Source organism: Acomys russatus, chromosome 19 (assembly GCF_903995435.1).
Source record: "Acomys russatus chromosome 19, mAcoRus1.1, whole genome shotgun sequence".
Lineage (NCBI taxonomy): Eukaryota > Metazoa > Chordata > Mammalia > Rodentia > Muridae > Acomys > Acomys russatus.
In genome coordinates this window covers 8,982,876-9,008,774 of record NC_067155.1, presented here as the reverse complement: position 1 = coordinate 9,008,774, position 25,899 = coordinate 8,982,876, and the positions used below count along the sequence as shown (strand labels likewise).

General features: G+C 47.0%; 2 protein-coding genes across 2 annotated transcripts; both read left to right on the top strand.

The window, feature by feature from the left end:
- The first annotated feature begins 3,730 nt into the window (after window positions 1–3,730).
- On the top strand, window positions 3,731–10,294 carry LOC127203538 (zinc finger protein 419-like). The gene is made up of 5 exons (XM_051162364.1): window positions 3,731–3,938; window positions 6,324–6,362; window positions 7,504–7,630; window positions 8,415–8,513; window positions 9,159–10,294. Exons 1-5 carry the CDS (start codon window positions 3,861–3,863, stop codon window positions 10,067–10,069), a joined length of 1,254 nt encoding a protein of 417 aa, XP_051018321.1. The 5' UTR covers window positions 3,731–3,860; the 3' UTR covers window positions 10,070–10,294.
- Window positions 10,295–13,383: 3,089 nt separating this feature from the next.
- Window positions 13,384–21,615, top strand: LOC127203053 (zinc finger protein 773-like). The gene is made up of 4 exons (XM_051161867.1): window positions 13,384–13,757; window positions 18,726–18,852; window positions 19,431–19,517; window positions 20,313–21,615. The coding sequence occupies exons 1-4, from the start codon at window positions 13,686–13,688 to the stop codon at window positions 21,581–21,583; spliced, it is 1,557 nt and encodes a 518-aa protein (XP_051017824.1). The 5' UTR covers window positions 13,384–13,685; the 3' UTR covers window positions 21,584–21,615.
- The last annotated feature ends 4,284 nt before the right edge of the window (window positions 21,616–25,899 follow it).

Below are 25,899 nucleotides of genomic sequence, written 5' to 3'. Positions count from 1 at the left end.
TGAGTTCAAGGCCAACTTGGTCTACCCAATTAATTTCAGGATAGCCAAGGCTACACGGAGAAATTCAGTCTCAAATGCCAAAACAAACAAAGCACAGCCTAAAGGGATATCCTGCAATCAAAGGTGTGTGTGCTGTCTTCAGCAATACTGTCCTATCCTCTAGCTCTGGTGAGCAACCAAGATGGGTGGGGGATGCTTGTAAGTTTTTGGATACCTCTGGGGCTTCCAGGCTACACAGTTCAGAAGGAGGTATCTCACATTCAGTACTGGGACTTGTCTTTAATAACCTATTGCTTCCTGCAGGCAAGATATGCACCCTTGTGCAGCACTGGCATGACTTGGGAATAGTCAACCACTCTTGTGATGGGATTTGAGGGACTCTCATCCACCAAGGAGGGAAGCCGTGCCTGGCACTGTTAACACAGTCAAAAGCCATAGTTGAGGAGGTCACAGGTCTTAATACTGTTGTTTAGCTAATAGAGCATAGAGCTGGCTACTAAATATGTGTCTGTATCTATGGACAAATGCTACTGTCTGTCTTAATCAGAGAAGCCCTTCTTCTTCTTCTTCTTCTTCTTCTTCTTCTTCTTCTTCTTCTTCTTCTTCTTTTTCTTCTTCTTTTTCTTCTTCTTCTTCTTCTTCTTCTTCTTCTTCTTCTTTTTCTTCTTCGTTTTTCGAGACAAGAGTTTGTCTGTGTAGCCTTGGCTGTCCTGGACTCATTTTGTAGACCAGGCTGGCCTTGAACTCACATCGATCCACCTGCCTCTGCATCCCAAGACCTGGGATTAAAGGTGTGCATGACCACGCCCAGCTCAGAGAAGGCCCTGCTATGGAGTGAATGCAAATAAATAAAGAGGCTCTTGTTTGCTTAAAGTGCTGATGATAAGTTACAGTTGGATGCTCAGCCCTAGGCAGGTATTTACCCTATTCCCAGGAAGGTAAGGGACACCGAAGAAGAGGAGACAGAATGTAAGTGCTAGGAGATTGGAAGGCCTGTGGAATGTGTCTTTTAGGCAAGGCACAATGACCCCAAGGGCAAAGGCACACCATCTTCTGTTGTCTACGCGGTCTTTGTACAAGAACAAGTGTTGCAGGATGTTTATTTGATCTCAGTGTGATCTGTGTAAAACCCTGCCTTTTGTTCGCCATGCTTGAGCTCCCACACACATCTTTAATCCAAGAGCTATCTGTACACAGGATTTAATAGTTAACCCTAGGTCAAGAGGCGGTGCAAGAAACCAGCTGACAGGGATAAAGAGTAGGAGGGGCTTTGAGTTGAGAGGTATTTAAGACAGCCTGTGTAGTACAAGGGGTCTTTGGTGCTTCAGCTTTTGGGATTTTAGCTCTTAGCTCTGGAGCTCCTCAGCTCCTTGACTTTGGCTTTTTGGGCCTTAAACTAGGAAGACTTTGCCCTTGGGGTTTTTGGCCTTTTCCTCCTGAACTGTCAGCCTTTTGGGCCTTCCTTTGGGACGAGAGCTAAGTAGAAAGTTCAGCTGGGTGCTTTCCCTGCCTCTCTGAGCTAGCAGATTTTCCACCCCAGCATTGTGTTTCTGAGTCTTTTTGGCAAAATAGAACATTTGAGATCTTCTTTATCTTCTTTCTCCTTTTCTTTTCTTTCTTTCTTTTGTTGTTTGTTTGTTTTGTTTTGTTTTTCAAGACAAGGTTTCTCTGTGTACCCTTAGCTGTCTTAGACTCACTTTGTTAACCAGGCTGGCCTTGAACTCACATCTATTCTCCTGCCTCTGCTTCTCAAGTGCTGGGATTAAAGGCGTGCGCTACCACGCCCGACACTTGGGATTTTCAATTAAAACAACAAAGAGAAAACACAGCCCGACATGGTAGTGCATGCCTTTTATCCCAGAATTTGGGAGGCAGGGGCAGGCAGATCGCCGTGAGTCCAAGGCCAGTCTGGTCTACAAAGTGAGTCTAGGACAGCCAAGGCTACACAGAGAAACCCTGTCTAGAAAAACCAAAAACAAACAAACAAACAAACAAACAAACACCCAACAACAACAACAAACAGGCCCACAAATAGGAATGGATGGGGGAGTTTTTCAGGGAGTCCCTACTTTTCACTGGAGAACTACTGGCTATGATAAATTTTGGGGGGAAGGCGCGCTATTGCTTTTGGTTGACTACTCACTGTGGAGCCCAACAAGCTCCAGTAAATAACTTTACATAGATGGTCACACATGTGCCCATGGCTTAACAGTGGGTAACAAAAACAAACAGACAAAACCCAAGAGGGGTTGGAGCGAGGGCTCAGCAGTTCAGAGCACTGGATGCTATTTCAGCCTTTGTGCAGAAACCAGGCTTCATCGCCCACCATGGGCACTTTATTCTGTCTTGAGACCTCTTTCCTCCGACCAGGCAAGCACCAATTCACATGAGGCAAAGGTCTCAAATAAAGAAGCCAAGCCGGGCGTGGAGGCGCACGCCTTTAATCCCAGCACTTGGGAGGCAGAGGCAGGTGGATCTCTGTGAGTTCAAGGCCAGCCTGGACTACAAAGTGAGTCCAGGATAGCCAGGGCTACACAGAGAAACCCTGTCTCGAAAAACAAAACAAGCAAGCAAACAAAAAAAGGCCAAGTTTGCCCATTTTGTGCATTTCTAGACATTAAATAAAACCAGAAGGTCTCACTATGTGGCCCTGCCTTTCCTGGAACACACTACGACAGGCTAGCTTCTAAAACACAGAGATCTCACCTGGTTCTGCATGCAGTTCTGTCATTTAAAAGAGTTCCAGCATCATCCTGAGTGAGTTAACCCAGACCCAGAGAGATACACATGGTATACACTCACACATAATTGCACACTAGCCCAATAGGGATGTCCCCTGAAAGTCTTCACTTAGCAGGAGATTGGGATAGATGCTGGGACTTCCTACTGGGACTCCAGGTGAGAGAGGTATGGGAGAATGGGGAAATAGAAGGATCCAGAAGGTCCTAGAAACCTACCAGAAGACCATCAAGGCTGGTGCATCTGGACCCAGAGGTATCTGCACAAACTACTGTACCAACCAAGGACAATGTGTGCAGTAAACCTAGAACTCCTATTCAGATCTAGCCAATGGACAGTGTGTTCTCCACAGTTGTTTGGGGAGCGGGGACTGACTCTCACATGAACTCTGGTGCCCCCTATTTGACCACTTCCCCTTGGTGGGGAGGCCTGATGGCTCTCAGAGGAAGGGGAAGCAGGCTACCAGGATGAGACCTGATAGGCTGTGATCATATGGTGGGGGAGGAGGTCCCCTTCTGTCACAGACCTAGGGGACAGGAATGGGGTGAAAGAGGGAAGGAGGGGCTATGGGAAGATACAAGTGAGGGGATAACAATTAAGATGTAATCTGAATAAGTTATTTAAATAAAATGTTTTAAAAAGAAAAGAAAAGGAGTTCCAGCAAGCCTGGCCTTAAAGCTCAGCCTCTACTATTTATAATCCACAGTCAACTCACCCAAGGTGGTAAATACTGGCGTATCTATAATTACAATAGTCTCCACACCAGTACCATGAAGTCCACGGAGACGGTCTCCTTTTCCATCTGGGCAGTTGTGTCCAGATCGCAGACATTTGATCCTGTTTAAACTACATTGCCCAGAAAACATTGCACCAACGTCAGCCAATGAAAATGGGCATTTCAGTGACTGTAATAAACCACTGGGCGGGACTTTTTGGCTTTGCCTGCAGGAGGTTCTTTGTAACTTCCTGGACCCATCAGTATGGGTCACAGAAAACAGGTTTCATCTGCGTTGGCCATGGGAGGAAACCCAGAACGTTAGAAGCATTTGTCCCCCGTCAGGGAGACCGATCTGACGTTTGCGACGACCCGTGTGATCTGATCCAGGCTTCTTCCAGCAGGGATGGCGGCGTCCCAGGGCCCCACGATCCTGTGGAGTCCGATGGTGATTGTGGAGGCTGCGGGTGGAGCCCTGCCCCAGGTGAGTGCCTCGCGATCGCCCACCTACCTGAGTTCTAGAGCGCTGAGATGTGGGTCGGGAGCCAACAGGGCAGGCGCCCATGTCCCCCCCGACTGTAGGATGCCAAGTGGACGAGATAATGGTTCTTGACATCTGAGCAGTCCCCTCTGACTCACCGCGTCTGGTGGGCTGTACCTCCCCGGGCTTGTGGGCGGGCCTGAGCTCAGAGACTGGAGCCCTGGAGTGACCCCTGCTGGCATTGTAGGGGGGGTGGGTGAAAGGGCTCAGTGCACCCAGGGAGACACTGGTGGCCATGGAAGATTGGAACAGAGAAGAGACTTGATCCAGTCAAAGTTTCCCAAGCTTTCCCGGGGACTATTGGGCAGGGATGAAATTATGTGGATGGAAACAGAGACGTCTGAATCCTTCGGTAAGTACCGTGGATTAATGCGGGGGGGTGGGGGTGGGGGTGTAGACCATAGAGGTCTTCATATGTCTGAATATTATTCATTTATTCATCTATCTATCTATCTGAATTTTTATTTATTTATTAATTTATCTATCTATCTTTCGGACAGTAGCACTTTCTCTGTAAACGAGAATGGCCTCAAACTCACAATGATCCTCTATAGTGATTAGATTAAATACCTGACCTCCACGGGGCAGTGGTGGCCCACCCCTTCAATCCCCGCCCTCCGGAGGCAGAAGCAGGTGGATGTCTGTGAGTTTGAGGCCAGTCTGGTCTACAGAGGGGGTACCATGATAGCCAAGGCTACACAGAGAAACCCTATCTGGGAAAAACCAAAATAAATAAATAAATAAACAAACAGACATAACCATCCACTTTAGGCCTCTCTGATTTTAAAGCAGCCCTCTCTTTTCTTTTTCTTTTTATTATTTATTGATTTATATGTGAAAACATGAAGCATTTGAGTAAAGTCTACAGTGTTAGCTATCACTGGTTTTTTCCCCCCCTTGGACTCACCATATGACTCTGGCTGGCCTATATAGCCTATGATAATAGGCCTCAGTCTCACAGAGACCTGCCTTCCTTTGCCTTCCAAGTGTTGTAATTAAAGAGGTATGCCTGACTAATACCAAATACTTTTTTTCTTTTCTTTCTGGCTTGTTTTTGCTTTCTTTTTTCTAGTTTTTGTTTGTTTGTTGGTTGGTTGGTTTTTTTCGTTTATTTGTTTGTTTGTTTGAGATGAGCTTTCTCTGCGTAGCCCTGCCCTGTCTGTCCTGGAACTCACTCAGTAGACCAGGCTGGCCTCAAACTCACACAGATTCATCTGCCTCTGTCTCCCAAGTGCTGGGATTAAATGCGTGCATCACCACTGGCCCCCCGCCCCGAATCTTTTTTTTTTTTTTTTTTTTTTTTTTTTTTTGTTTGGGTTTTTTTTTTTTGTCTTTTTTGAGACAGGCTTTCTCTATGTAGGGTTGAATGGGAAGACAGGTGGTGAAATTCTTAAATAAATGCATGTTAGTATTTAACTAGATGCGTGTTAAATCTTAGTATGTAGATCAAACCATACATACTGAAACAATTGTGCGTTTGTGAAACTCCTGAGACAAGCATTTCCTCATGTGCACAGGAAAAGCCTGTCCTTAGTACTTGACACACGGGGCTCAGTTTGATACAGTAATTTTCCTTTCGAGGTAGGACTGTACGTGGTGTGGTTTGAGTGAGAGCGAAGCTCATAGGCTCCTGTGTTGAAATGCTTAGTCACTAGGGAGTGGCACTGTTTGAGAAAGATGAAGAGGCACGGCCTTGTTGGAGGAAGTGTGTAGCTTGGAGAATTTGCCAAGGCCGCCGGTATTTGTCCCTCCCCATCTTCCACATCAATATCAGGATGTAAAAATCTCAGCTCTTCCACCAGGGATATGCCTGCCTGCTTCCCACCATGCTAGAAGTGGACCAACCCTTTGAAACTATAAGCAAGCCCCACTTAAATGCTTTTATAAGAGTTGCCTTGGGCTGGAGAGATGGCTCAGAGGTTAAGAGCACTGACTGCTCTTCCAAAGGTCATGAGTTCAATTCCCAGAAACCACATGTTGGCTCACAACCATCTATAATGAGATTTGTATACATAATAAATAAATAAATCTTAAAAAAAAAAAAAAGTTGCCTTGGTCATCATGGCATCATGGGGTCTCTTCACAGCAGTAAAAGACAGGCTGCCGTTCTTATCCTCAGGCAGAAAACTGAAGAGATGACGATGATTATCATGATGATGGTGATGATGATGGTGACTGTTGTCCAAGGTCACCTAGTAAAGGACACAATTAAGGGGTGGAGAACAGGGACAGTTGGGTGTACCTGACTGCATGTATGAGGCGGGACTTGGATGAGCCTTGGGGATCCCAACACCCTTGCTTGTTCCTCACAGCCTTGTTTTTCTACAGGTTTCCCAGTATTCAGTGAAACCTGCCAACCAGGAAGAGGTAAGCGGAGGGAGGGAGCCCAGGAATCACACTCCTCAGTTGGCACCTAAGTGACCCCTGAGATTTTGTGGTGTCCTGGGACTCTTTGCTTTGGAATCTCTCTGTCCTCCATTGGATTCCCTGGCAGGTGCTCAGAATGAAAGGTCCCCACACCCAGGGCAGGGATGATGACATGGCCAGGTTCCCATCTGTGGCAGCTCCTGGTTTAAGATCCAGAGGTCTTGAGGTTCCTGTGATGACATGAGGGGAGGGATGCCTGGAAGTGGGGTGGGTTGGGAATGCTGAAAGATCCTCAGGGGTGCATGAGGACCACTGGACTTAGTGGCAGGTGGGAGGTGGGGGAGCAAGGTGGCTGAGGGTGGGGCCCACATAGGGAGATGGAAATGGAGGTTCAGTGTGCTGACTGACATGTATGCTGCTATGGAGATGGCTTCCTGGCCTTCGTGCCAGAGACACAGTGGGCAACAGTGACCTGGATATGATCTGTGTGAGACAGATGGTTGGGAGGAGCCCATGTGAATTCTCTGAATCCTTCCAGCTTGGATTGACTCCAGCTGTGGTGGTCTCAATGCACATGCCCCCCTACCGGGCTTGAATCCTTGGTCCCCATTGGTGGACCAGTTTGGGGAGATTTGAGGTACAGCCTTGCTGGAGGAGGTGTGTCCCTGGGGTTGGGCTTGTAGGTTTCAAAAGCCCTTGCCTTTCCCAGTTAGCTTTCTTTCTTCCTGGTACCTGTGGATCAGGATGTAAATTCTCAGCTGCTGCTCCAGTGCAGTATATGGCCTGCAGCCATGCATGCCTGCAGCTGTGCATGCCTGCAGCTGTGCATGCCTGCAGCTGTAAGGGTCATGGACTCACCCTCTGCAGTGTAAGCCCCATAAACCCTTTGTTCTATAAGGCCCCTTGGTCGTGGTGTCTCTTCACCATAATAGAAACGTAACTAAGGCACCATGTCCACTCGCCTGTTGTGCTGAGTGCTGCACACAGCGGTCAGTGGGACCTTGAGGACAGACTGGATATCAATAGCTTCAGAGCCTGGTACCCTCTGAGGTAGGAGGCTAAGTGGGAGGGACTGTCTTGAGGATGGCAAGAGTCCCTGTCAAGGAGGCCACGTTCAAACTCAGCTTTTCTCATTGTGCAGGACTGCTTGTCCTTTGAGGACGTGGCTGTGTACTTCTCCTGGGAGGAATGGACACTGCTTGATGACTCTCAGAGGCTCCTGTACCAGACTGTGATGACAGACATCTTCACACTCGTGTCCTCACTGAGTAAGGACCTCACATCCTTTTAGGGCATGTCTGTGTGGACTTGGCCTTTTTTCTACAGGGAGACATAGTCATCTTAAAGTTAAGCTATAAACTCCCAGTCTTTTTCCCAACTCCCGTAGTTGAAAATACAAGTTATAGATGCAGGCTTGTTCTACAATCACCGTTTAGCTCTTAATTACAGTGAAGATGGGCTAGAGAGATGGCTCTGAGGTTAAGTGCACTGACTACTCTTCCAGAAGTCCTGAGTTCAATTCCCAGCAACCACATGATGAGTCACAACCATCTCTAATGTGATCTGATGCCTCTTCTGGCCTGCAGGTGTACATGCAGGGAGAGTATTACATACATAATAATAGATAGGTAAGTCTTTAAGAAAAAAGTACAGTAAAGTCAAACAGGTGACGATATTGTTTGGGAGCTGGGTTGAGGCGAGCTCTCCTGGAACTCACTATCTTGACCACGCTGGCTGAAATTCCCAAGAATCCTCCTGCTCTGCCTTCCATGTACATTAAGGTCCAGAGTCTTCACAGAGACCACCTCTCCCTGACATGCTGACACTGTAAATACACAACATTTCTGTGACCCACGTACGCCTCACTTCAAGGCAACATGGGTTGTATCTACATATGGCAGGAGTTGTGGCATTGGTTGGCTCATTATTTGGTGATTTTCTTGCAAGACACTCTTATGAGGATTGTTGTAACTAGAATTCTTTACTTTGGATTATTATGGGTTGGAAGATAAGTCAACCTTTGTACGGAAATATTCTGTTGTTTTATTTTAGGGCTTGAACTTTCTGGGATTCCTGACGTAACCGAGGCTGGGTCTTGTGGAGATCTCTCTGTGCCTGCACTGAGATTCCTGACTCCATGTTTATGGACAGGTATGTTTTTTTGTTGTTATTGTTTTGTTTTTTGTTTCTTGGGTGGTTTTGGTTTGGTTTGGTTTTGGTTTTTTGAGACAAGGTTTCTCTGTGTAGCCTTGACTGTCTTAGACTTGCTTTGTAGACCAGGTTGGCCTCAAACTCCCAGTGATCTGCCTGCCCCTGCCTCCCAAGTGCTGGGATTAAAGGCGTGTGCCACCACACCTGACTGGACAGGTACATTTTGCCTGTTCCCTGGCAACACTGTGAGGCATGGGCTGTCCTTTATTGTGTTAGTGTGGCTACTCCCAGGCCAGTCCTGGAACGCAGGGTCTTCAGGTACCACGTCTGATGGTCCTGGACAGCCTTCTGCACTGCGTCCTGCATCTGCAGCAGGCGGAGACATGCAGAGAGCCACTTGCTGAGGGCAGGGTTATGGTTCCTAGCACTCCTCCCCTATGATTTTGCTCCGTGCCTGTGGTCTTGCTGCCCCTGAGGTCTCAAGAACCTATAAACTTGACAAATTCAGCTTGGCAACGGGGCCCTTACTGCCCCGAACTGGCCCCCTTGTTGTGTGAGAAACCTCAGATGACTGTTAGTAACATGTGCTGTCGCCTGCCACTCTACAGTCTGCGTGCCGTTCATCGGCATTTCTCTTGTGTTCAGGTTGCTGGATCAAAGTGGAGGGTGAAGCGTCCCCTTCTGAGCAGAGTCTGTCTGCAGGAGACCTCGCCTCATCCAGGCTCCAAGAGCAAATGCTGAGCTGTGCCGACACACCCCTACTTAGCACAGACAGTGTGACCATCCTCCAGACTCCCTCAAGTCTTCTCAGGCATCAGGTGACTTACACTGTTGGGGAGCCGGCCACCAAGAGCACCGAGGGCGGAGAGGCCACCGCACAGGGTGAGAAGAGGAACTGCAAATGCACTTACTGTGGCAAAATCTTTACAAGCATATCTCACCTTAACCGGCACTGGAAGATTCACACGGGAGAGAAGCCGTTCCAGTGCAGCGAGTGTGGGAAGTCCTTCAGCCAAAAAGCCTTTCTCATTAAGCACTTCAGGATGCACACCGGAGAAAAGCCTTATAGGTGCAGCGAGTGCGGCAAAGCTTTCAAGCACAATATCTCCCTTATTTCTCACCAGGGGCTGCACACGGGCGAAATGCCTTTTAAGTGCGCCGAATGCGGGAAGTCCTACAGGAGTAGAGAAGGCCTGAAGGTTCACAATCGATTTCACACCGGAGAAATGCCCTTCGAGTGCAGCGAGTGTGGGAAATCCTACCGGAGCCGAGAAGGCCTTCTGAATCACTTCTACAGTCACACGGCCGAAAAGCCATTCGGCTGCAGTGAATGTGGGGAGTATTTTACCCAAAACTCTGAGCTCATGGAGCATCTGACCGCCCATGGCAAGCCTTTCAAGTGCAATGAGTGCGGAAGAGTCTTTAATTCAAGTTACAACTTTGTTAGGCACATGAAAGTGCACATCGTGGCAAAGCAGTACGCGTGCAGGGAGTGTGACAAGGTGTACTGCAGTAGCTCCAGCCTGTACAAACACCGGAAGGTTCACACTAGATAAATGTCTGGGTAGAGCAGCGAAGGCAAGAAGTCTCTCAGTCACCCAAGGGAACCCCTGAAACCTCAGCGGTGAACGCTTCAGAGCAGACGGTGGCATCAGGCGTCCACGCCTCCAGCCCTTGAAAGTAGAGCGGTCATTGGACTAGGCTCCATCATGAACTCTTGGGGTTCTGAGATAGGCTCTGAACACCTCTGAGCAAAAGTGATCTCTCAGAGCCCCGTGCACACCCCTACGTAGATGTCTGAGTCAGAGATGGTAGGGAGCAGCTTCAGCCGCTGGCAAACCTTCAGCCCTAGGACTGAACCTGACCTCAAAGCGAAGCTCTGAGAGTAGTCTTTTGAGGGACAGGCATATTGGGACATGATGAGGACAGTTGTCATCTCTCTGTTCCCAAGGTGTTGACACCAGGGAGCTAAGTGACAGGGGGCTCTATGCGGTTTTGGTTTTTGGTTTGTTTTTTTTTTTTTTTCTTTGAGACAGGGTTTCTCTGTGTAGCCTTGGCTGTCCTGGACTCGCTTTGTAGACCAGGCTGGCCTCGAACTCACAGACATCCACCTGCCTCTGCCTCACCAAGTAAGCTCTGTGTTCTTGACCGCACTGGCGTGGAGTGGGATTTCCATGTTACTGAGTTTGGATGGTGGAGGAACAGAGTGGCCTTGGTTTAAGGATGAGGCATGACTTCCCTTTTTACTGTGTGTTACGGTGCCCTGAATAAATGTGTTTTTCCTCTCTATAGTAGCGTGACTCTTCAGAGAGGTTTTTCTGCTGTGCTCCTGAGTTTAGGTGCCTTTTGTTTCGTTTTGTTAGATTCGTTATTTTCGTGTGTGTTTGATTGCATATATGTGTGTCTGCTAAAAACATATGTCTGTGTGTATATACCACATGCTTGCTGGTGCCCACAAACATCAGAAGAGGACGTAGTTTTTTCCTGGGACTAGAGGTGCAGATGTGGTTGTGAGCCACAGTGTCGATGCTGGCAGACAAACCCTCTGTGCTCTGAAAGAGTGACATGTGCTCCTAACCGCTGAGTCATCTCTTTAGCCCCTGATTTTCATTAGCTTTGATGGGGAACAGCTCCATGGTGCTTCTCATGAGCTCATGTTGAAGTGTAGCCCAAATGTCTTATGTGTTTACCTGTGTGTATGTGTTGAGCCCTGAGTGCGTGTGTGCCTAAGGAAGTGAGTCATTGCATCTCCTGGGACCGGAGTTACATTGTATGCCTGTGAGCTGCCCTGTGCGTGCCAGGGATGGACCCTAGGTCCTCTACAAGACAGCACGTTTTTTTTTGTTTTTGTTTTTGTTTTGCGGGTGGGGAGGGGGTTGTGTTGTTAGGCCCAGTCATAGATAGATTAGATAGATAGATAGATAGATAGGTAGATAGATAGGTAGGTAGGTAGATAGGTAGATAAGAGTTAGGCCACGACTAAAGAGATAGCCCAGTGGTTAGGAATGCTTTTTTTCTCTTCTGGAGACAAAGTTAGGCTCCCAGCACCCAGTCATGGTAGCTCACAGTGGCCAGTAATGTTGACTTCTGGGTATCCCAATTCCTGTTGCCCCTGGAGGTAAACATGCTTATTCATGCCCTTGTTCATAAATAGCCATGTAAACAAAAATAAAATCTATTGGGGGGTGGAGGTGTGTGCTTAGGGGCTTGTGAGGTGGTTCAGGAGGTAAATGTGCTGGCTGCCGAGCCTGACAACCTTCACTCTAGAAGATAAGCAATTCCTCTGACCTCCATTCCCAAACGTGAACATACATAAACAACAACAACAACAAAAAAGTAAAAAAAAAAAAAAAATTTTTTTTTTTTAAAATTAATCATGAAATGGACTGGAAAGAAAGCTCCAAGCCAATTTCCCCAGCATCTGTAAGGAAAAACAAACACCTGAGCAGATAAGACAAGCTGTAACACTTAACAGGTGCAGGGAGAAAACACATGAGAAGCCATGTTTGAATCTGACTGGAACTGGCCTGTTCGGCTATTGAGGATGTGACACAGGTTCATGAAGGCAGGAACTTAGTGCCGGAAGGGGTGTGGTTTGGAGAACCAATGAGAAAAGACAAGTTGGGAAAAGTATAACCAGTTTTTGGCAGGTAGTGGATAAGGGGATATTTTTCTGAGTAAGAAGGGAGGCTCCTTGGGGCTGGAGAGATGGCTCAGAAGTTAAGAGCGCTGCTCTTCCAAAGGTCCTGAGTTCAATTCCCAATAACCACATGGTGGCTCACAACCATCTGTAATCAGATCTGGTGCCCTCTTCTGGTATGCAGGCACACATGGAGGCAGAGTACTGGGTAAATAATAAATAAATAAAATCTTAAAAAAAAAAAAAAGAAGAAGAAGAAGAAGAAGAAGGGAGGGTCCCTGGCTGGGCTTGGTGGTGTATGCCTTTAATGTTGGCACTTGGTGGGCAGAGACAGGCAGATCTATGTGAGATCAAGGCTAGCCTGATCTACAGAGCAAATTCCAGACAGATGGGGCTCCACAGAGAAACCCTGTCTCAAAAAACAAAACACAAAACAACAACAGAGAATATCAATTCTACACCCACAACCAAACTTAGAGTTTAGATTGTAGTCCCCCAACCTCCCAGCCAAGAGGAGGAAGCTTTGCCTTAATGGGCTTCAATGCAGACTAGGAATCTTCACCTGTGGACTAAAATCTCCGTCCTAAAGAGTGGCAAAGTTGAAGCTCACCCTTTCTCAGCTAACAGGCTGGACCCCTTTATGGAATCACGACCCTGCCTTCCAGAGGCCTTGGGACAGTCAAGCGATCAGGACAGGGGTTACTGGGAATTAACGTGGTACAAGCATCCTTGACACGCTTCTGCAGTGAGGTGCCTTTGGAGAGCGAGACAGAAGAACGAGGCGCTCCCTAGCCAAGGCTTCAGCAGGTCAGTAGGTTGTCTCGGATTTTCTCTTCTACTGCCTTCCTGCCCTGGTCAATACAGGGTACTAAAAAACAGTTTGTGCAGACCTGACCAACCCATGCAGGAATTTTGAAAACAACCTCCCGCAGGCAACACACGAAGTCTGATCAGACACTATTTTAAGTCACGGAGACACCCATCATCACTAGCTGAACACATTTAATTTTTAATTGTCATACAATAATACATTGGCCATATTCTTTTCCCTCCACCAACTCGTCCCAGGTCTCACCCCCCCCCCCACCCATCTTTCCTTGTTTTATCTAAGGGGGAAAAAATCGGGCGTACAAATACACAATACCACTACCACCATCAACAACAACAAAATCCCACCGAATCCCTTTTGTGTAGTCCAATTATTCCTGAGCATGAGGCTTACCATTGGCTGTGGTATATCCAGGGCTGGGGTGTGGTGAAACCCCCCCCCCTTTTTTTTTTTAAGCTCAGCCAATCAAGATGGACGCTTCTATTGTTACAAAACGTGTTGGGCGGGGCCTTTAGCGTTGCCGGCAAAAGATTATTTTCAAAGTTCCTGGTTAGATTTTTCCCAATTCCGCGGAATATTGCTATCACACTGGGTATTCCAGGAAGGGAAATTGCCAAAGGAGAAGAGCCTTGTCCTCTGGTACCCAAGGTGTGTCTGAAGTCAGTGGCACCTTTGTGTGGCCGGCTGCTTGCTTGATTCAGTGATGTCTGTGTCCCCATCCCCTGCTAACAGGCAGAGTCTGATGGCGGCCGCTGAGCAAGGACCCCAGACCCTGGTAAGTATCACGTGCTCCGGGGTCTACCTGAATGCAAAAGCTCTGGGACCAGGGGTTGGGGTGGGGGTGGGATAGCCCCGAGGTCAGGAGCCTGCTGGGCAGGGCAGGGCAGGGCCAGGCGAGGCGGGGATGCTCGATTGTGTTGTACGCTGGCTCTATTGTGCACTGCTGAGATGCTATCTGACAGTCTGTGTGCCGCGGAGGGATTCTGACTCACCTAGATGGAGCAAGCACACAGGTTTGCAGGCAGGCCTGAGCTCTCCTGCGTTACAGAACGGGAAACGGCTCGATTTGTAAAAGAGGCCGCTGCCTACAGGTTTGCAACGGAGGAGACGTTGGATCTTTTTCCTCAAAGCTTCAAGCCTCCTGGATGAATCGGAGTGTTGTGGGTGGAGACGCGGAGAGACCTGTGATGCAGGGGTGGTGTGGACCATGGAGGTGGGGAGAAGAAAGCCGGATCTCTTGACGGATCTTAAAATCTGAGCTATCAGGATACCCTGCTGGGCCAAGCAAATAAGGAAAAAGGACTATTCTAGTTTTCCTGTGTGGCTTTTTGTTTGGTTGTTTTTGTTTTTGTTTTTCTCTGACCATCTGGAAGGATGAGGGTAGAGGTGGGTGGGTCTCAGTGTTCCTGAGCAAGTTCCAGGACAGCCAGGGCTACACAGAGAAACCATGTCTTGGCGGGGGGGGGGGTCGGGGGGGAGCTTGCTCATTCATTCCTGGTGTTCTGGGGAAGGGTGTGAGCTGGGGATAAATTCAGGAGGTCACTGGACACCAGTGTCAACACAAAGCCTGAGCTAATATTTGGGAAGGAGAATATTAAAGAGCCTTCTATAAATAGGGTGTGGTGCTGCACACCTTTAACCCCAGCCCTCTGAGGGTAGAGGCAGGAGGCTCACTGTGAGTTTGAGGACAGCCAGGCCTAAGGAGAGAGAGAGACCTTGTCTCTGAAAACATAACAAAATAAACAGAAAGTCTTCCCTAGGTGGGATCTGAGGTGAAGGAGAAGACAGATGGACCTGGATTTAGGATTGCCTCCACTGGGTCAGGTTCTGTACAGAGGTGAAGTGTAGGATTCTGGACTGTGGAATTTATCAAATAAAAAGGTATTCATTTCAACAGGATCTGGTCAAGATCCATACAGTGGCAATAAAAACAGCATTGCTGGCTGGGCGTGGGGGCACACGCCTTTACTCCCTGCACTCTGGGAGGCAGAGGCAGTCAGATCTCTGTGAGTTCGAGGACAGCCTGGTCTACAGAGTGAGTCCAGGACAGCCAAGGCTACACAGAGAAACCCTGTCTCAAAAAACAAAACAAAACAAAAAGCTATAAATATATATTACATATAATATATATAATTGATATAACATTATTGTAAACATCTAACAATTAAGAACATATACAATGTTTCAAGCCGAGGTTCGTGGTGCACGCCTTTAATCCCAGCACTCTGGGAGGCAGAGGCAGGCTGATCGCTGTGAGTTCAAGGCTAGCCTGGTATACCAAACCAGTCCATGACAGCCAAGCCTAACACAGAGAGACCCTGTCTGGAGGAAAAAAAAAAAAACCATATACAATGTTTCATTAAAGTCTAATGGGTTGATTGTCATATTTGTTGCCCCACCCACCCAGCTCTACCCCTCAGATAAGGTCACTGTAGCCCTGGCTGATCTAGAACTCATTATGTAGACCAGGTTGGCCTCTAATTCACAGAGTTCCACCTGTCTCAGCTTCTGAAGTGCTATGATTAAAGGCTGTGCCGCTTTGCCTGGTGTTGTGTCATTCTTTATTAAATGTAGTAAATAAGTCCGTAAATAAAGTGATACATTCTGAGAGCATATGCAAGTGTTTGTCCTGACACTATTGTTGTTTGTTCGGACACAGAGTGGCACCATGTAGCCCTGACTGGCCTGGAACTCATTATGTAGACAAAGCTGGCCATAAACTCACAGACATCCACCTGCCTCTGCCTCCCAAGTGCTGAGATAAAGGTATATATGCTACCACACTTGGCTTTGTGCTAAACCACTTAATAAATTTAATTATATGTGTTGGAAGCACCTTTGCTGAATACTTCACACACTGTGCTGAGTTTAAACTAATAATATTCATATATGCATGGGTATCTTGGTTTTGGGTGTTTTTGTTTTTATTTTGAAACTTGCTTTTGGGGGTTTTGTTTGATTTTGGTTTTTTGTTTGTTTGTTTGTTTTTGGTTTTTTGTTTTGGTTGTTTTTCCAGATAGGGTCTCTCTGTGTAGCCTTGGCTGTCCTGGACTCACTCTGTAGACCAGGCTGGCCTTGAACTCACAGAGATCCACCTGCCTCTGCCTCCCAGAGTGCTGGGATTAAAGGCGTGGGCCACCATGCCTGGCTTTATGTTTTTGTTTTTTTGTTTTTGAGACAAGGTTTCTCTGTGTAGCCTTGGCGGTTTTGGACTCACTCTGTAGACCAGGCTGGCCTTGAACTCACAAAGATCTACCTGTCTCTGCCTCCCAAGTGCTGGGTTACAGGTGTGCGATCCCATGCCCTATGTAGCCCCCCACCAGCCTTGAACCTGCTACACACTGCTCTTGTACTCAGAGATATGCCTTCCTATTCCTTTGCAGTGCTGGAAGTAAAGCTGTGCAACATGGTTACCATCCTTCTTATGTTCCAATAGACAGGACTGAAAACATTGCTTCCTTGCCTAAGAACACACAGCAAGAGATCCCATTGAGGATCGGAGACTAGAATATGTTTTTTTTTTTTTTTTTTTTTTTAAGTACTTTATTAAACTTCCGGAGAAAACTAGGCACTTCCAAGCTACAGTGCTGTATAAACATTTTAGGGGAGGGATAAACCTTCGTCACATTGTCTACATGTTCAAGTGCTCTGGTGCACTGCCAGCAGTGCAGGTGGAGTGGTCTGATTGACACATGTGGCTTGCAGGCTCGTGTTCACTGACAGCTGTGGACTGTGTAGTGAAAGGCCACCCAGCCTCAGCTCCTGTAGCAAGAAAACCCACAGACAGGAGAAAGGGCTTGCTCTCACTAGACACCAAGGATCACTGGGCAGGTACAATCACACCGTGAGGCTCAGTGCCACCTTAGGATGGTTCTTCATGCCCTCTCAGTCAGGGTGAGGGGACACAACCCCACGTAGTCTTCAGAGCTCACTCTAGAGTGAAAGATGTGACAATCAATGACAAGGGGAACAGGCTATGTGTCCCAAGGAGGGGGACAGGGCAAAGGTCCCCTAGAATACGTTCTTAAGTGGTTATCTAGGTAGCAGTTGGGTGCACCTTATTGTAGATTTGAGAGACAGCTTAGAAGAGCCTTGGGGATACCGACAACAGTTGTGCTTGTGACTCGCAGCTTTGTTATTTCACAGGCTCCTCCTGGTCCAGTGACACCTACCAATGAGCTAGGACACCCATGAAGTGGACAGTACCCCCCTTGACGCATCCTGTTTTGTGCCCACTTTAAGTGATCTCTGAGCTTGTAATGCTCTCCTGCCAGGGAAGATGATTACTAAATATAAGGTCCCTGAGTCCAGAACAGGGATTTTATGGAGAGGTCCTGGCTTAGTTAGGATTTCTCTCGCTGTGATGAGAAAGCAAGTTGGGGAGGAAAGGGTTTCTTTCGTTCTCCACTTCCATTTCTCTCTTCATCACCAAAGAAGTCAAAGCAGGAGCTCAAACAGGACAGGAACCTGGAAACAGGAGCTGAGGCAGAGGCCATGGAAGGGTGCTGCTTACTGGCTTGCTTCCGCTGGCTTGCTCAGCCTGCTTTCTTTTTTGTTTGTTTGTTTGTTTTGTGTTTTGTTTTGTTTTTTGTTTTTTGTTTTTTGTTTTTTTTTTTTTTGAGACAAGGTCTCTCTGTGTTAACCCTGGCTGTCCTGGACTCGCTTTGTAGACCAGGCTGGCCTCAAACCCACAGCGATCTGCCTGCCTCTGCCTCCCAAGTGCTGGGATTAAAGGCGTGCACCACCATGCCTGGCTCAACCTGCTTTCTTATAGAACCCAGGACTGCCAGCCCAGGCATGGGAACCAGTCACGATGGGCTGGGCCCTCTCCCATCAACCCCTAGTTAAGAAAATTCCTACAGCCAAATCTTAGGCATCTTCCCAATTTGAGATTCCTTTCTTTCAGATAGCTCTAATTTGTGCATCAAGTGGACAAAAGACTTCACCAGCACAGGTTCCCACTTACTGTCTTAAAATCCAGAGGCATTTAAAATTCTAGTGATAAGCCGGGCGGTGGTGGCGCAGGCCTTTAATCCCAGCACTCGGGAGGCAGAGGCAGGCCGATCGCTGTGAGTTCGAGGCCAGCCTGGTCTACAAAGTGAGTCCAGGACAGCCAAGAGAACATAGAGAAACTCTGTCTCAAAACAAAACAAAAAATAAATAAATAAAATTCTAGTGATGATTGTTATGGGAAGCCTGGAACTGAGATGGTTTGACAATGCTCAGAAATCCTCAGGTGTGCATGGTCTTTTTTTTTTTTTTTTTTTTTTTTGATTTGGTGACAGAGAAGAGGCGTGCCTGGCTCAGCAGCTAAGCACCTGGGCCTAAAATGCTAACTAGAAATGCAGGAGCAGTGAAAGAGAGAGTGAAGTGCATGCTGGGAGTGTGCATTGACGGCCTCCCAGGCCACGTGCCTTTGCATGGTGGAGTGCAATGGCACAAATGTGGTCATATGTGCTAAGATCATCTAGAGGAGCCCACGTGAATTGTCCGAAAGAAACAAAGGGGCTTTCAGTGTCATAGTGGAAGAATGGATGGACTCCTTCCGTCCACCTACCTGCTGCGTTTAGACTGCAGAGCATCATGGTCAAAGAAACCTTGAGGAGAGATTGGATTTCCGTGGCTTCAGAGTCTGGTATCCTCTGAGGGAGCAAGCTAAGTGGAAATGGCTGTCTTGGAGATGGCTAGAGTGCCGCAGAAGGAGGCTTCACGTGAACTCAGATATCCTCCTCATCTGTGGCAGGGCTGTGTGGCATTTAAGGACGTGGCTATCTGCTTCTCAGAGGAGGAATGGAGACTCCTTGATGACTCTCAGAGGCTCCTGTACCGCAGTGTGATGACGGACATCTTTGACCTCATGGCTTCCTTGGGTAAGGGCATCCTGTCTGGTCAGAGGATGTCTGGGGTGGGCTTGGCTGCTGCTTCTTCTTCTTCTTCTTCGTCTTCTTCTTCTTCTTCTTCTTCTTCTTCTTCTTCTTCTTCGTTTGTTTGTTTTTTGAGACGGGGTTTACTTAGCATCTTTCCTGTGGAGGGAGGTATTCTTCCAATGCTGCCCGGTGTTCGCTGAACCATTTCCCAATGTCCTGGAGCACAGAATATGGCTGATAATCCTGGACGTGGAACAATACCGCCTTCCCTTTCTCTCAAGTACGGAAAGCAGCATGGGACAAGGAGCCATACAGTGAGCATAACAGAGATCATCTTCATGGCTCCCGTGGCCTGGTGACACTGTAAATTACATGGCATTCCTCTGACCCAGGCACTGCTGTCTTTCTCTAAGTGGTGTGCCTTTGTGATGTTGCACTGATGTGACGGTTGCTTGTTGAGTTTCTCCCACAAGACATCCCTGCAAGGATCATTCTTTCTAGCTTCCTTTTCCTATGGGTTGCCATGATTTATACCACTCCGTTCTAGTATGCAATGTTCACTTTTTTTTTTTTTTTTTCAGGACTTTTACCTTCTGGGATCCGTGACATCACTCAGCTGGAGTCTTTAGGAGATCCCTTAACTCCGGCACTGAGATTCCTGACTCCAGGTATGTGGGCAGGTACTTGGTGGGTGTATGTTGCTGATATATGCACTCTGGATGGGTTCGTATAAGTATATTTCGTGGAAAGATAATGGCAGACTCCGTTTGTTTGTTTGTTTGTTTGTTTTTAAGATTTATTCATTCATTTATTGTGTATACAACGTTGTGCCTGCATGTACACCTGCACACCAGAAGAGGGCACCAGATCTCACTATAGATGGCTGTGAGCCACCACGTGGTTGCTGGGAATTGAACTCAGGACCTCTGGAAAAGCAGACAGTGCTCTTACCCTCTGAGGCATCTCTCAAGAACCCCAGATTCCGTCCTTTCCTGTTATCCTGAACCAGAGCTGTTCCTCTTGTATCCGTCTTTGCAACGGTCCCGTGAGGTGCAGGATTTCCTTTATTGTGTTGTTAGTGTGTGGTGTGCCCTGAGCAGTCCCTGAATTGCAGCTTCTACGGTTATCATGTCTTACCGGCCTAGATAGCCCCTTGCCCTGTGGCCTGCATCTCCAGCAGCCGAGGCTTGCAAAAAAAAGAAAAAAAAAAAAAAAATCGACGAGGAGTATGTCACGGTCTGCGCCACTCGTCCTATGCTTTGCTCCATGCTTGAGTTCTTGCTGCCCCTAAGGTCCCTAGAAACAATGATCTTGACAATCCCGGCATGGTAAATGGGCCCTTACCTCCCTGAACTAACCCCCCCCCCCCCCCCCCCCCCCTCGTTCCATGAAGAGCCTCAGATCGCTGTTAGCAGTATGTGTTGTCTGTCACTTCTGCCATTCATGGGTATTTCTCTGTTCAGGACGCTGGAACAGAGAGGAGGAGAGTGAGACATCACCCACCAAGCAGAGTGGACGGCAGAAGCAGAGGCGTGCTGAGAAACCCCCACAGAGAAAGCGGGTCAGGATCGCAGCTACGAAGAAGACCAGGGGAAAGGAGCCACCCACAGGGAAGACGGCAGAGAAGACGGCACAGAAGCCGGCAGAGAACACGGCACAGAAGCCGGCAGAGAACACGGCACAGAAGACGGCAGAGAGGACGGCAGAGAAGCCGCCAGAGAACACAGCACAGAAGACGGCAGAGAAGACGGTAGAGAGGACGGCAGAGAAGCCGGCAGAGAACACGGCACAGAAGACGGCAGAGAAGACGGTAGAGAAGACGGCAGAGAGGACGGCAGAGAACACCGCAGAGAAGACGACGTCACAAAGCACAGACAGTGAGAAGGACTTGGAGGACTCCTCAAGCCTTGAGTCTCAGGTGACTCCCAGCACCGGGAAGCCACAGAGAGGCTCTGAGAAGACGGAGGCCGTTCACTCCAAGAAAGGAAATTACAAATGCCCTGACTGCGGCAAAACCTTTATTCATAAGTTCCGGCTCATCCGCCACGAGAAAACACACACCGGAGAAAGGCCGTTCAAGTGCAGCGAGTGCGGCGGATCCTTCCGCCAAAATGCCCATCTCATCGTGCACTTGAGAATTCACACCGGAGAGAAGCGTTTCAAATGCAGTGAATGTGGGAAAGCCTTCAATTACAAAAGCTCCCTCGTTCATCACATGAATGCTCACAAGGGAGAAATGCCTTATAAGTGCAAGGAATGCGGGAAACTGTACAGGAACAAATCCAGCTTAACATGCCACCTTAGAGTCCACACAGGAGAAAAGCCCTTTGAGTGCAGTGAGTGTGGGGAATCATACAGGAACAGAGTCAGCCTCGCAAGTCATTATCGGTTTCATACCGGCGAAAAGCCGTACAAGTGCGCGAAGTGTGGGAAGACGTTTAAGGAAAAATCCAGTCTTTTTTATCACGGCCGAGTGCACAACGGGGAAAGGCCTTTCCCGTGCAGCGAGTGCGGCAAGTGCTTTATCCAAAATTCTCACCTTGTGAAACACCAGAAAGTTCACAGCAAGCCTTTCGTGTGCGACGAGTGCGGGAGCGTCTTCACTTCGGGTTACAGCCTCAGTAGACATAAGATAGTCCACGTCGCGGGAAAGCAATATGAGTGCGAGGAATGTGACAAGGTGTATTGCTACAGCTCTGGCCTCTATAAGCATCGGAAAGTTCACAATAAGTAGAGAGCGGAGGAGCAGCGAACGTAGGAAGTCCCTTAGCCGTCTAATTTAAACACTGAAACTACACTGGAAAAGACAAACAAACGTGAATGCTTCAAGTGTGGGGAGGGCGTTCTCCCAGATGCGCGCCCACGCGCGCGTGCGCGCGCACACACACACACACAGTGCAATTCTCATCAGAGAAGCTTCTTGTTGCTGATTAACTCAGAGAACCACCCATTGGATGGTGCAGAGGGTGAAAGACTTTGGATCACTCAGCCCTAACTAAATAGGATGTCATCTTCAAACCCCTCCCTTCAGGGCTCAGTGATCTCTGTGACAGGAAGCAGGAAGATCTTACAAGCCGGAAGTGGTGGATGACGCCTATCTGTCTATACGCAGCCGGACTGATAAGCCTATGAACTAACTCACAGAGTCTGGGGCAGCATATACAACAAACTCTTAGTACTGAGAAGAGAAAATGCGCACACAGTCCCACTTCTAACCAAGAAGAGATCAATACCTGCTGAGAAAGGGCGGGGGAAATCAAGTTTTCTCCCACAGACTGTCACTAAGTCTGTCAAGCATACTCTAGAGCAGGCCTTATGGCCAGGAGTAGTTGGCCAGCTGAAAACAGACGCCTTGGGGTTTTCTTGTTGGTTTTTGCTTTGGTGTGTGTATGTGTGTGTGTGTGTATGTGTGTGTGTTGTGCACACTTTTGATTTTTGTTGTTGTTCGCTTTTGTTTTAATCTTAATAAGGGTTTTTGTTGTTGTTGTTGTTGTTTTCAGAGAAATAAAGACCATGAAGTTGGGTGGGTAGGAAGGTCAGAAGAGCCTAGCAAGGGGTGGGGGGGGTGGGGTGGGGGGGATCAGAATGTGATCAGACTACATTCTATGAAAAACAGGAGATTAAAAAAAAAGATACATGACAATACATGTATATGTGTATGAAATTTCCAAAGGATTAGTTTAAAAGGGTGTGTTTACTTCATGTATGTGAGCTTTTGCCTGCATGTGCTATGGGCATCCAGGGAATGCCTGGTGCTGCAGGACGTTGTCAAGGTTGTCGGATGCCCTGCAGGTGGAGTTACATATCCTTGAGAGCCACCATGCGTGTTATTCAAGTGAAAGCCAGTCCTCTGCTAGAAACCAACCAATCTTAACCAATAAGCCATCTCTCTAGCCCCATCATACACATTTTCTTGAAGGATGTATGTCTCCAAATTTTGTGCTTATTGATTTTGGGTCACTTCTTTTTGTATGTGCTTTTTTTTTTTTTTTTTTTTTTTTTTTAAAGACTAGGTTCAGAGCTGGGAATGGCGGTGCACGCCTTTAATCCCAGCACTCAGGAGGCAGAGGCAGGCAGATCGTTGTGAGCTCAAGACCAGCCTGGTCTACAAAGCGAGTCTAGGACAGCCAAGGCTCCACAAAGAAATACCAAAAAAAAAAAAACAAAAACAAAAAAAAACCCTCACAGACATCTGCCTACCTCCACCTCCAAGTGCTGGGATTAAAGGTGTGTGCCTCTACTTCCTGTGGCTCAAACTCTTGATGTTCATACTTTAGTCCTCTGAACACTAGGCTTGTATGTGCATCCACACGCCTGGCTGTTTTCACTTCTCAACACTGTTTCTTCATCTGCCGAGGCCTTTCTCTGGCCTTTGTGACTCATGGTTATTTCTCTCAACCATGTATCTAATATGGCAGTGCTCTGAAGGCGAAGTTTCTGGTTTCTCTGGAGGCTCAGTTGCACCAAGTGGCGTTTTGCTGAATGCTGTCTTGTGAGAAGATGTCTCGTGAGAGGGCATTGTGATGCTTTGCTGGGAGCAGACATGAGAGAGGACACACGGCGGTGGGAGGGCTATGAGAACAACCATGGACGACGGTGGAACAGCTCTTTTGGCATTTCTACGCCGAGCAGCACTTCCCCGGTCTTTGCTGGTCTTCGCTGATCTTTGCTTTGCAGAGAGAAATGTTCCAGAGAACTTCTCATGATACGCTGGCTGCTTCTGGCTGCTTCCACTGACTTGTGCTCATCTGGCAGACCCTTGCCGCTTCTGCTGGGTTGTGCGGCCACTACAGACTCGTGCGGCTGTTTGGTGTTGGCCGTTGGACTGGACTGCTGGTATCGTGACCGTACAGAGCGTAAGTGGCCCAAGGAACTGTGTCTAAACTGATTATCTGCAACCCCCTTTTCCTGTTAACATTCTCCCCTTTTTCTGGTCTGTGGCTTAGAAGTGGGGTTGTCGTGCTTTAAGAAACCGTAAATAAAGTAGATTGTGAAAAAAAAAAAATCTAAGCCTATGTTGTTCCTGACATCAGAACAAAGAGATATGGTGTGGAAAGTTCTGGTACCTACACATGCTTCCGCCCATTCATGCTTCCCAGATCTTCAGAGGCCTTTGATGTGATTCCAGACATTGAAAGCCTTGTATTTTTTGTCATGAATGCGCCAGGACTAGCCAACAGTTGAGTGTTTTCTGGGGAAAAGAACTAAGTCATGTTATAGTGAATATATACTTTTTTTTTTTTTTTTGTAAATGTAGCTTAGCAACAATCAGGCCTCATGATATAGAAAGAGAGGAAATAGAACGAAACTGAAGAGTAAACTAAGATAGGTCCAGTACATTGTGTATCACAAGAGTAAATGAGAACTTCCTAGCCCAGCAGAGAAATTCAGAGCCCAGGAGGAATTTGTTGTCCGCATCATCAGTGCGTGTGCAAAAACTGATTTGCACTGTATTTCGCTTGAGTGGTACTTCAAGCATTACTGGCTATAAAAAAGTCTTCATGAGATAGAAGGAAGGTGTGTCAGATAGTGGTATACACACACATCATGATGCCAAAACTTCAGAATAGCTGTGGCTCAGTTGGGAGTGCGCTTGCCTTGCATACATCCTGCCTTAGGTTTGGTCCACGGTACACCACCACAGAACGTGACGCTCGATTCTTTAATACAACATGTAATGCCGTTCATTCTAAAAACTGGCTTTAAATGCCTATTCCTCCTTACTCCACTCCAAGTGGCTGGGATTACATCCCTGCATCACTATGGGCCCTCTGAAAAAGTGTAATCCATTACAGTACAGGAAAAAAAAAGACATTTCTCAGAAGCAGAGAGATGGTGAAGAGCACTTGTTACTTTCCCCAGAGGCCTGAGTTCAGTTCCCAGCACCCATATGGTAACGTTTTTTTTTTTTTGTTTTTTTTTTCTTCTTTTCTTTTCTTTTTTTCTGAGGCAGGGTTTCTCTGTGTTTCCTTGGCTGTCCTGGACTCCCTTTGTAGACCAGGCTGGCCTCGAACTCACAGCGATCAGCCTGCCTCTGCCTCCCGAGTGCTAGGATTAAAGACGTGCACCACCATACCCGGCTTTGCTTTCCCTTTTTTTCTACAATAAACTTTCTCTTCCACCATACCTAGAAGCAGTCAAACCCTTTCTTTTTTGTTTATTTTTTCACTCAGTATACTTTGTATATTTGTTTCAAATATGAGCAATATCAGCCACTATTTAATGAACAAAAACAGAATATCCCAAGTAAAACACAATTTTGGTTAGAATATTACATTAAATGACCATATCTATTATTTGAAAACATGGCTTAGTACATATTTTTGATAAGATCAAATTGTTATAATCTATATTGCAGGAGACAATTTATTTCTAAGTTGTATTTCCAAAAAAAATTTGACTTTTAATGCTTTTCAATTTAAAAATACTCCCAGAGACAGTGATGGCTTTGCTTTCTCTTCAACAGGCACATCTCTAGAACATTCTAGAACATTCTAAGTTACTATGTTTCTATCAGACTCAGTGTGACTACCATGTCAAGAGCAAATGGCTTGATTTATGGTTTTCTAAAATGAACCCTATTAATAAAATGATTAAAAATTCTTTACAACATTTTCATTCTATATATTCAACCAACAGGTGAGTAATGAAGGCAGTCAGTCTTATCATCTATGATAACTAATTTACATGTGACATAAACTGAGTTAAACAAGAAAGCTAATGCCAACTCTATTCCTTTTGTCCATGGACAAATCTCACATATTAATAGCAGTAAGCATATTTCTTGACATTATTCTATTTAAAAGTAGATTTGTTGTATATAGAGAGGCATAATTTGTTTTTTTAATTTTATTTTTATTAATTTATTCTTATTACATCTCAATGGTTATCCCATCCCTTGTATCCTCCCATTCTTCCCTCCCTCCCATTTTCTCCTTACTCCCCTCCCCTATGACTGTGACTGAGCGGGACTTCCTCCCCCTTTATATGCTCATAGGGGAAAGGCATAATTTGTAAAGCAAGCTAGCCAATTTAAATGAGTTTTTGACT